The sequence below is a fragment of the Pollachius pollachius genome (genome assembly GCF_949987615.1).
Source record: "Pollachius pollachius genome assembly, chromosome: 13".
Taxonomy (NCBI): Eukaryota; Metazoa; Chordata; class Actinopteri; order Gadiformes; family Gadidae; genus Pollachius; species Pollachius pollachius.
Genome location: NC_136946.1, coordinates 17,489,696 through 17,500,763, shown reverse-complemented (window position 1 = coordinate 17,500,763; position 11,068 = coordinate 17,489,696). Strand labels below are relative to the sequence as shown.

The window sequence follows — 11,068 nt, the reverse complement described above, 5'->3', positions numbered from 1 at the left end:
AATCTGCTGCTCTCTTTCCGAGGCACCGGTACCTCGGCCAATCAGAGAGGTCTGTAGTACTCAGTGGTCCCCGGAGTACTTTACATTTCTGCCCGCTAGAGGGCGACATAGACGCGCCTACATTTCAGCAGCAACAGCAGATGATACGGTCTGTGTTCCAGACACTGTTCTGCAGTGCAGTACGTCCTTGCAGCTTCTGTTTCAAGTAAGCCGGTAACAAATTGGTCAAAATATCTTTATTATGGCGAATGCAGAGATTTTTTTTTAATCACATATACCATCATTAGGGTCAGCATTTTTAGCAGTGACAGAATAAACAGTATCATCCCAATCCTTCATTAGACATTACCGAATAGGAGTTTTTGGAAACAATTTCTGAGGAAGGTGACATGAGAAAAAATAACATAGAATATTTAAATATTTACCATTTGATTTACATATCTGATAAAATCTCTGAGATATTTTGACTAGTTGAGAGGGGGTTAAATCTTTTTTTGGATTTGTGGTAGTATTATTTAGCCATGCCCCATCGGTTATTCATTTGTCTTGTTAGCCAGACAGATGAGTCATGACAACCAAATATTATACTTCAACAGTAGGAAACACGGTTAAGATAGAGCCCCTTCAAATCCACATTGGTCAGAGCGGAGTCCAATGTTATTTAGGGAGCTAGTTAGTCTAGATGTCTTTGGGGAGCTGCTTATTGTAGATGTATTTCTTTAGATAGCTGGTTAGTGTAGATGTATTTCTTTAGGGAGCTGGTTGGTGTGGATCCTAAATCTGCATTCCTCTTGTCCGTCCTGAAACGCCCGTTGTCAAGTGTCGAAATGTAGGAGAATTTCAATGGAAGGTTCCGCCGTCTCGGTCAAACTCTGCCTGAACAGCTGAGCGTGTTGCCATGACAACGCTCCTTCCCCGCCACAGAGTTCGGCTTCAATGACAAGCTCCGTAGACCCGGAGAGTGGGAATGACTGCAGACTCCCATCTGTATATGTAGACAACGCAAAAAGAAAAAAAACATAATTGCCAAATGTTATCAAGGGCAAGAAAAATGAGCCGTGCTTAAGCCCTTGTTGAATGCTGAAAGTAATGGGCCAGCGAGGCCAAGTATTAGAGCAGCTGAGTGACGGCAGTGGTCAGTTTTAAATCGTCCACATGTCCTGGTGCTATAGTGTCCCTATATACCTCCAAGGAACTCGGTAACGGCCTGGCCTGAGCGCATCCTCCACACCACCGTCCCCGAGTTGAACGTCTGGCTGTGTGTGGTGACCGAAACGGCCTTCATCTTCACGCCCACGTCAGCGCAGTCAAACCTCCAGCTGAGCGTCCCGCAAGGAGACCCCTCTGTCCTTGCGATGTACACCTGGAGACGACATGTTTTGCACCCAAAGCACAAGCAGCCGTTATAAATAAAAGAAGGGGTGTGTGTGTGTGTGTGTGTGTGTGTGTGTGTGTGTGTGTGTGCGTGCGCATAGATATTCAGTCACACTGTGATATACATCCCTGCCGCTGAATAAACATGCAGTTGAAAGAAAGATCACGGCTCCAAAACGAGACCCACCATCTGCCAGTCGTTCTCCACTTTCCTGAAGACACAGTCCTTCCTCCACACGGCCCGCTCCCAGCCGTGGATGACCTCTTCGCCGTTGGACACGCGCTGGTACTGGTCCCTGCTGGCAAAGTAGCGCACATGGAGCAGCCCCTTGTCCTTCTCCACGTCTGTGGGCGTGAACGTGTGTTCTGCCACCTGGGGACCGTGTGAACACCGTCAGTGCTGATTCAGCGGCTGTGTGTCATCAGAAGTCATTTCACCGTTTGTGATGTGTTTTTCTAACCCTTGATTTACTGTCCAAATATTTATTTGGGCCACTGAACGTGTCATTTCATAAAAATGCTTTTGGAAATTCTACAAAAATGTATTTTAGTGTCTGGCCTCTTTTAAACTTGTACTGTACCTGGGGCACGGCCTCCCGAGTGCCCACCTCTCCCCTGGCTATCCTCCAGGCCAGCGAGCCGGATCCGCGGCCCCCAAGGTCTCCCGCTTTGGGCTTCTTGGGCGAGATGAATTCCACCAGCTCAACGAGCAGCCGGTTCACCAGCTCCTTCTTCCTCTCTGGGCCCACGCCTTGCTGCCTCTTCAGTAAACACACGACCACAGAGGAATCAGCACGCGCTGACTCCATACACAGGAACCCACATCTTTACAGATCATGTTGGCGTTGCTACAGAAATAGCACGCCTTAGTTAAAACCACAAGTTCTTTATGAATAGGCTTCTCGTCCCAAAGAGGCTCAACACTGGCAGGTTGGTTAGTGATTGAAGATTCATGAATTGATCATGTTTAGACTTGATAAATGCCCACAGGCCTGTTATTATGAGTTTTGATAGTTTCCACATGTGGTAAAATAAGAACCAACATGTACATCGTGGCATGTAGTGCAGCTGCAGTAGAAGGCCATGAGCACATTTAGTAACCCTTCTATACAAGTGGTTTAAAAGCTTAAGAAATGTTTTGTACTGAATAACGATAATAATGAAAGGTACCGTGACGTTGAGGCCGCGTATAGTGCGTAGCAGCCAGGCCTCTTGAACCTCGGTCCGTCTGGTCAGCACGTCTGGGTGATTACAGGAATACCTCCAGGTCACATCCACCACCTGCAAGCCCAGAGACACGGCCCATCTGGGGTTACTGCCTCACCCAGGATACAATCATATGCTGGAATCAGGACATCGATTATAGACAGACAATATATGGCTCAATTGTATGGATAAAAAAACTGTCAGCTAATTGTTCCCGGAGTCAATACATGGATAAGCAGGCTTCAGTTAATATAGAGCAACACAGAGCACGTCTGCCTTGTACATGAAATGTCTTGTCTAAATAAAGTCGACTGGTAACAAGAGAGGTACATCAAATACATAATGTTTTACTATTGACAAAAGCCCAGGCCACTAGCTGGAAGTGTGGTAATGCAGAGAGGGAAGCAGCTCTCACCTCGTCCTTGGAGAAAGCCAGAATATAGGACAGCTTCTTCCCCCAGCCCACCTCGTACATCAGAGGCTTGTCACAGCTGTTCTCACACGGGTCACAGTGCAGCCAGCGCCGCTGGGCCGATGAGTACACTTCTGTCCACACGTGGTCTGGGGAGCCAGGAGATTGCCCTTTCGTTTACACACTATTTAACCTGAAGTGCATGGCAATTCAATTTTTTGAAAGACTTCCAATGATGACATCCAACACCGCCTTTATTTCTAACCTTCTTTTTAAGATCTAAATGTGTAATGCCAAGAGAAACCTCACCTGTACTGTCCCAGATATACCTGGCCTCCAGGCCCACGGCTCGGCAGCACAGTGTGAAGCAGTTGGCCCACTCTCCACAGCGACCTCTTCTGGTTTCAAGCAACTTTTCTGGGTTGTTGTACCTGAACCATAATAACCCACAGTGGTCTGTATGTGGCTGTGCTCAAGATAACAAATGGTTCAGTGTATCCACTGCCTAAATGACTACTATTTTCGAGTTGGCGCACCCAGTAAACACAGAGACTCACCTGGGAAACCGAGTAGCGACATGGCAGGATTGACAATAGTGGCTCTCCACGCGCTGGGCTCCCCAGCGCGTGTCTTCAGCGCTCGGGCTCAGGGACCCCGCCGTCTTGGTTTCACCGCCACACTGGCTACAAGGCAGGCAGTTCACCCAGGAAAAGAACTCCTTCTTGAACCATCTCAGCAACTCCATGACCAGAAAGTCCTCTTTTCCAAGCTTGCATTCTAAAGAAATTAAACAAAAGAAAAAAATCACAGAACATATAGTAAGTTACAAATACCTTGCATGTTATTACCACTGTGCAGAGTTTCTAAAATCGACCGTTAATCATAGGGATATTTAAAACCAGGTAGGAAATTGTTTAAATGTTATTGTTATTATTATACTACTTAGTATGCATTGAAGGTGAAAGTGAAAGTGAAACACGTTGGGTGTGATATTTAACTGATTTCAGTTCGGTACTGAAAGTGCTCAGATTAACATGTTTATAGGTAGGTCTTCAATGTGGCTGTGCCATCCAGCCGTTTCAAGGTCTCCTTTACAAAAGATATTCAGCCTAAAAGGTGGAACACAGCCTGTATACGCCGAGTCATGCAGGTCATCCAACATCCATTCTTTAATCTCTACAGCCAGAACGGTTTGGTTGTACCTGGATCACTTGCTTTAGCCCCGTTTAACTTCTCTACAGCCGCTGCTGAGAGCTCTTCATAGGGGAGCTTGTTCCTGGCCTTCTGCTGGAGCTCCAGGCTTTCGTACACCATGACATGATGGTAGTTGGACTGCAGAGCCAAAAGGAAACCCAAGCTGCCCACCTGCAAAAAAAAAGAAGTTAAACATTGATTCTGACAAAAAGCATGCATCTTCAAATAGCTGCAATAAATGTATATAAAACATAATTGAGAACATATACCAATGGTGATGCTGCTGATGGAGCTGGGGTGCTTGGCAGGCTAGGCGTAGCAGCGGACACTGCTGTTGAAGCTGTGCTGGTGGTGGTGGTCGGAGGAGGATGCTGAGAAGACGGTCTACCCAGTCTCCGGTCCTTCTCTGCAGCTATGGACTCCCTTATGCATCTCAGTTGGTCAACCGATGCGGACCTCGGGAAAACCAGGTGTGTATCGCCCTAAAAAGAGGATCATTATGTGTCGAGGCTCGCTCCGTGGAAAAAGTATTACGAATAACCATGGGCGTCGGAACCGGGGGGGACGGAGGGGACGTGTCCCCTCCAATATCGGAGACAGGCGCATTTGTCCCACCTAAAAATTATACCGGATCTGTCAGGTTTCCGATATGTGTCCCCCCCAATGTTAAACTCATTCCTACGCCCCTGCGAATAACAACATAAGTCGTGGTTATCCTGCGCGCAATGAATAGGACATCCAGACTTTCTATTGGCAACCAGATCTAGCGACGGTACCTCCTCGAAACCCATCTCGAAGAGGCACTCCACCGCGCCTTTAGTCGGCAGCAGTTTGGTTGAAAACTTGGCGTTGCCTAAGCGGATGGATTTGTATTTGTCTTCGTTTGGATACCTGTAGGGAGACACAGAGACACGTTGATCACGTCTGGTATCCAGACGATGACAGCTCGGCGCCGACAATCAGCACACAGCACAGCTCTTCTTCAACCTGTACCTTAAGATGTTGTCCGCGTAGGTGATCAGCAGTTTGGCGGCGTCCAGGAACTCCGGGTCCGGGTTCTCCGAGAGGCTCAGCACTCCCGGTGACACCGCCATGGTTCAGTTTAATAAACAGTGAGTTGTGATGTTACGGCGACCAAGAAAAAAGTCGGACTTCCTCCTCCACAGGGGGCCTGGCCCTCGTCCTGACCCAATAGCGCCTGAACAAAATAACTTGGAAAATAAAAAATATATAAATTTAAAAATAACTTCTTAGTTTTAGGGATATTTTAATTAAATACACCTACTCTGAAACATTAATGTGCGCTATGCTACGATTAACTATAGAGAGTAACTTTAAAAACAGGCGTTAACAGAGGTTGCCTAACGTTAGCTCGCTAGATCCCCGCTGTGACGAAGTGACAGCCTGGATAGACTGAAATACTGGAGAGACTGACAGGTAGTACTGTATCGTTTGGTTGTCAACATATCGTCTGTCACCCTTCCCTTCCGCTCGACGCTGAGACAGATAAATATGTCCAGTTTATCATGTTTGTCCAGACTTCCCTTGCGTTCCCAACACATCAGAACTCACGTGTACAAGACGTCGTGTGTGTTTCCGAGCCAAGTCTGGAGCCGTCCCAGCTCCACATGTCCTCCCCGCAGGAGGGTGGTGGTGACTGGCATCGGGGTTGTCTCTCCTCTCGGGACAGGCACGTCGCTGCCCTGGGAGCGTCTGATCAACGGTGAGAGTGGGATCGTTGCCCTAGATCCGGAGGAATACAAGTCCATCCCATGTAAAGTGGCTGCACTTGTGCCCAGAGGAAAAGGGGAAGGAGAGTTTGACGAGGACAGTTTCACGACCCGCTTCGAAAGGAAGGCCATGTCCCCAGGGATCGTGATGGCTCTGGGTGCAGCACAGCTGGCCCTGGATGACGCAGGGTGGTCTCCTCAAACCCCAGAGGAACAGCTGAACACAGGGGTGGCCGTGGGCATGTCCATGGTGGACGTGGAGGAGTTAAGTAGAACTGCAGTGCTCTTGCAAACTAAGGGCTACTCCAAAGTAAGCCCCTTCTTCATGCCTCGCATCCTTGTCAACATGGCTGCAGGCCACATCAGTATAAAGCACCGTTTGAAGGGGCCCAACCACGCCGTGTCGACAGCGTGCACCACAGGGGCCCACGCCATCGGCGACGCCGCCAGGTTCATAGGTCACGGTGATGCCGACGCCATGCTGTGCGGCGGGGCGGAGGCCTGCGTGTGTCCTCTGGCCTTAGCGGGCTTCGCCCGGGCTCGTGCCCTGGCCACCAAGTGGAACCACGCCCCCCACCTGGCCTCCAGGCCGTTTCATCCGGAGAGGGAGGGCTTCGTGATGGGCGAGGGGGCCAGCGTGATGCTGCTGGAGGAGCTGGGCCACGCGGAGAGGAGAGGGGCGCGGATCTACGCGGAGGTCCTGGGCTACGGACTGTCCGGGGAGGCCTTGCACATCACCTCCCCCAGCGAGGACGGGGACGGGGCGCTCAGGTCGGTGTAATCCTCCACATCCTCGTCTCACTCAAACTCTGGATCCAAGGGAAAGGAAAAGCTCAATGTCCAAATGTATCCCATCTGACAAACGTTTTAAGCTTAAATGCCGCTTGAGTGTGTTGAATGTTCACTAAAAGTAGGATTATGGTAAGAAACGACTGAGGTTTTAATGGAGAATCAGCATTATTTTGCCTGCATGACTGAAACCAGTGTGGAAAAAAGCAGAGTCAATGAAGGAGCACATTCCAAGGGGAAACCCATGTGTCACTCATCAGCCCTCCTGACAGCCCTCTGAAAGGAACCCCTCATTCTTCCCATGTTTCAATAAGCCGGTTCCAAGTTGACCTTTGACCTCTAACGTTGATACCACTGAAGCTGTCATCTCTATATCCAGCTGACCTCATTATATTTCTGCATTGAATTACATGTTAAGGCCAAGGAATAAATGTCACAATCAAAGTTAAACTTTTTCTTCTATATGAATGTGTGTATCATATCCTATAGGAAGCCATTATCTGGCTCATATAAAGGCAAAAGGGTGGAGATAGCAGTCAATGAGGCGTACATACTGAGGAACATTCAGTCACTCACTTACACCGTCTGCCACCCCTGAGATGAACCCTGATTACTCTGTTGACTCGAAGTTGGCCCCTATATAGCTGTGATCCTATCTATACCTGGCTCACCACATCCTGAGAGGAAGAGACGGGAGGGCTTTACGACGGCCACAAAGAATGGAGCCCTCTGCATTCTATCTCCCACTTAACTTATACCTACTTGGATGATGTTATGGTAAACTTGTTAATGCGATTGTCAAAAGTCAAACCACGCCTGCTTTATGAATGTATTACACAGTCACACACACAGTGGTACTGTTGTCAATATGTTGAATGCATGCTTATTGTCTGAGTAGAAGGGATTGTCATTTGGCTCATGCATGTCCCATCTTCATGTTTTTTTTAATTATACGTGGCTGCTTTGCTTGATACTGTGTTTGTCACACATGCAAACTTCCTCAAGCCAGTGATGGTTGACAGACAATAACTTCTCATAAGCACATGTGGTTTATTATTTTGGTTTTATATCAGTTTAAGGTGATGAGTGGATTTAAATCACAGTACCTCACTGCTCTACACCTGCCAATGATTAAGATGTAAATTCTTTACGTTATAATCTACTGAGAATCCGGAGAAGGAGGCTAAGTGCATGTTCAGTTAATTGGGAACTGGGGTCGGGGAAAGGGGGGAGGGGCCTCATTTCTAGGCCCGATGCGTAGGGTGTGGCGATTGGTCAGTGCATGTAGGCGGCATCCCCACCTTTTTGAAATCAAACCTGAAACCTGATTCCAGACCAGCAGTTCTGTGAAAACCAACTCCGGTTTGGTTGTTGTTCCGAGTGATGCTGAAGTGGCCCCCAGTCAGTCTGCTAAGGTGTTCCCCCCGCCTCCCTCAGGTCCATGTCCGCCGCCCTCAGGAACGCCGGCCTGCTGCCCGCAGACGTGACGTACGTCAACGCCCACGCCACCTCCACACCGCTGGGCGACGCCGCTGAGAACGCGGCGCTTCAGCGTCTGTTCGGGGAGCACGCCGGCAGCGTGGCCGTGTCGTCAGTCAAGGGGGCCACCGGCCACCTCTTGGGGGCCGCCGGGGCCCTGGAGGCGGCCTTCACCGCCATGGCCTGTTACCACGGCGTCCTGCCGCCAACACTCAACCTGGACCGCACGGAGCCGGAGTTCCTCCTGAACTACGTCCCCTGCCGGGCCCAGCAGTGGGGGGCCTCAGGCCGGCGAGTGGCCCTCACCAACTCCTTCGGGTTCGGGGGCACCAACGCCACGCTGTGTCTGGCCAGCGTCTGAGGACCGTAGGGCCATGATACATGAACACAAAAGATGAATTAACATGTATATTACTGTAAGGACTTCATTCATCTCACGTATGTTGGCCTATGTTTTATTTAGTTTGGTCTCGCAATGATGATGTAAAGTAGTAATAAATATTTTTGAACATGTTTAATAATTGTACTAATGTTGGGGAGAGATTACCCTTCTGTCACTTGGTTGATAGCATACCAATACTCTGAGAGATGGATCATGATTGGACTTTATTGTAGAAGGACAGCTGTAGCTGGGTGCAGATCTACCCACAGCATCTTGGTTAATGCTAGGTTTAGATTTGGACGTAAAAGTTTGAAGCTGAGGTTAGGGTAAGGGTATGGAATTAAGATTAGATACAATGTTTGAAACGCTAAAGTTATGTAGGTATTTGTTAATGTTTAGGAATTGTTTAGAGTTGATGAAGTATAAATAAATAGGTTAGAAATATATAAAAGTTAGAAATGGTTTGACTTTGACTTTGGCCAGTTGTTAACTTATCTTCCCCTCCTCCATCTACAGGAGGTTCCTCATAGTCTAGCCTTACAGACCAGGACAATGCGTATCTGTAATAGAACCTCAGCTCTCAGCCTCCTGGTTCCCAGGCTAATTATATACATTTGAAGAAGATGAAATGTAAAAGAACTGTACCATCAGGGGGTGCTGTCGGACAGGCATCACGAGTACAATCTGGTGGAGACAGTAGGTCATATAATGGCTGTACAGTAGCACCTAGAGGTCCATCTAGCCAATAGGGCGAGACCTGGTTCCACGGCCCTCCCCAACTAGACAACAGGTCATGAGGGGATGAACAACACACATCCTGGAAGGGCGGAAGGAGGAATGGAGGAAACCTCTTCCATTCCCATCAGTGATAGTGGTGGGAACTATCACTGAGGGGATCTGTGGTGCTTTCTATCAACCTGGTGCCTTTGTGGATATAGAGCTCCAGTAGAGAAACCCGTTATGATGAGGAGACGAATGGATGCCGGAGTCAAGAGGCAACACAACAAACAACGCAACACATCCATCCTGAAGAGACGAACAACAGATCCATCCTGAAAGACAACTAACACAACACATCCATCCTGAAGAGACGAACAACACAGCACATCCATCCTGAAGAGACGAACAACACAGCACATCCATCCTGAAGAGACGAACAACACAGCACATCCATCCTGAAGAGACGAACAACACAGCACATCCATCCTGAAGAGATGAACAACACAGCACATCCATCCTGAAGAGACGAACAACACAGCACATCCATCCTGAAAGACAACTTACACAACACATCCATCCTGAAGAGACGAACAACACAGCACATCCATCCTGAAAGAACTGGAGGAGAAAACCAGCCGACCAAGCCCTTTGGATAACTGCATATATACCTGGATAACAAGGCGCCGTGGCCTTCAGAGTGGAGCGTGTTGTTATGTAAGGGGCTCCTCTATTGAGGTCTTCCTGGAAATAACAACGGTTATTGTGTGGAGGACATGGTGCTCAGAGCCTCTCTAGTGGAGTTGTATCAGAGAAGTGAAAGTCAGGTTAGGATGGAATTATTATGGAATTAATAATAATGGAATTTTGGAATTTTAAGCATGGTAAAGGAGGGATGGTGTTTGGAGAGATCCGCTTAGGCCTTACAGTATGTACTGTGTTGCAGGGGCGTTGATTGAGACAGTGCGGGCGGGGCCATTGCCTGGGGCCCGTGGAGCGGGGAGGGCCTGTTGAGAGCAGTTGGTAAGGCAGAGAACCGGCTCTTTTGAGGGATTCAGATTGCCACCTCTGATTGCCACCCGGGTTCAGAGAAGAGCTGTTTCATTGACGCGGCCGTTTGTTTCATTTGCCCTCGAAAGGCAAAGCCAAAGATTTTCTTTTGTTGGCTAAAACAGCATCTATGACAAAAAGAAATGCTTATTTTTCATAAAATATCAAAACTATGAATAAACTGGGAAGCGATTAAATTAAATTAAGAATTTGTTATTTTCTTTGGTATTTTTGTCACATGAAAATGATTGCTGGGTTATATGTGATAAAGAAAAACTTATTTTTAGGACACGTCGGCCAGCTAAATATTTGATTTAATATGAGAGCATGATCATGGGAAAGCACAGGCAGCAAAGTTACCAAGGATACATGTGAGACAATGGGTGAACAAGATTCTTATAGGGAAACTCTCACATCGTGGGTTAACACAAAGGAAACAAATGTGAGGGGGAGTGACCATCGTGGAGAGTTTAGGATTAGCGGGAGAGGCCAAGTTAAACTGCGATAGACAATGGGTGACGTGGACATGTCTGCGTGTCTGCAAGCAAGGCTGCAACACAGATAAAGGAATCTCCACAACAAAGAAGTCAGTCGATTGGCATGGCCTGAGTATCAGACTTCGTGGCTACAATGTTATAATATTAACACCTCTCAGTCAGAGAGAGGAAGGGAGCAATCACTCGGTACAGGGGGAATGCATACAATTCCTTTTAAATTGACTATTCATTATATTAA

General features: G+C 47.9%; 2 protein-coding genes across 2 annotated transcripts; one reads left to right on the top strand and one right to left on the bottom strand.

The window, feature by feature from the left end:
* Nucleotides 1–221: 221 nt before the first annotated feature.
* Nucleotides 222–5,338, bottom strand: ngly1 (N-glycanase 1). Its single transcript, XM_079748983.1, has 12 exons — nt 5,180–5,338; nt 4,963–5,077; nt 4,456–4,668; nt 4,195–4,357; nt 3,550–3,769; nt 3,302–3,423; nt 2,996–3,141; nt 2,545–2,655; nt 1,956–2,135; nt 1,562–1,747; nt 1,186–1,363; nt 222–985 (listed from the first exon to the last, which is right to left on the bottom strand). Exons 1-12 carry the CDS (start codon nt 5,278–5,280, stop codon nt 816–818), a joined length of 1,905 nt encoding a protein of 634 aa, XP_079605109.1. The 5' UTR covers nt 5,281–5,338; the 3' UTR covers nt 222–815.
* A 257-nt stretch (nt 5,339–5,595) lies between these two features.
* Nucleotides 5,596–8,697, top strand: oxsm (3-oxoacyl-ACP synthase, mitochondrial). The gene is made up of 2 exons (XM_079749066.1): nt 5,596–6,687; nt 8,143–8,697. The coding sequence occupies exons 1-2, from the start codon at nt 5,699–5,701 to the stop codon at nt 8,543–8,545; spliced, it is 1,392 nt and encodes a 463-aa protein (XP_079605192.1). The 5' UTR covers nt 5,596–5,698; the 3' UTR covers nt 8,546–8,697.
* Nucleotides 8,698–11,068: the final 2,371 nt, after the last annotated feature.

What these genes read in the sequence shown, in the direction of transcription:
- oxsm (XM_079749066.1), top strand. Translation starts at nt 5,699, where the DNA reads ATGTCCAGTTTATCATGTTTGTCCAGACTTCCCTTGCGTTCCCAACAC. An exon ending in GACGGGGACGGGGCGCTCAG is followed by an intron (nt 6,688 to 8,142) that starts GTCGGTGTAATC and finishes CGCCTCCCTCAG; the next exon opens with GTCCATGTCCGCCGCCCTCA.
- ngly1 (XM_079748983.1), bottom strand. Translation starts at nt 5,280, where the DNA reads ATGGCGGTGTCACCGGGAGTGCTGAGCCTCTCGGAGAACCCGGACCCG. An exon ending in TACGCGGACAACATCTTAAG is followed by an intron (nt 5,078 to 5,179) that starts GTACAGGTTGAA and finishes GTCTCCCTACAG; the next exon opens with GTATCCAAACGAAGACAAAT. An exon ending in GTCGCTACTCGGTTTCCCAG is followed by an intron (nt 3,424 to 3,549) that starts GTGAGTCTCTGT and finishes ATTATGGTTCAG; the next exon opens with GTACAACAACCCAGAAAAGT.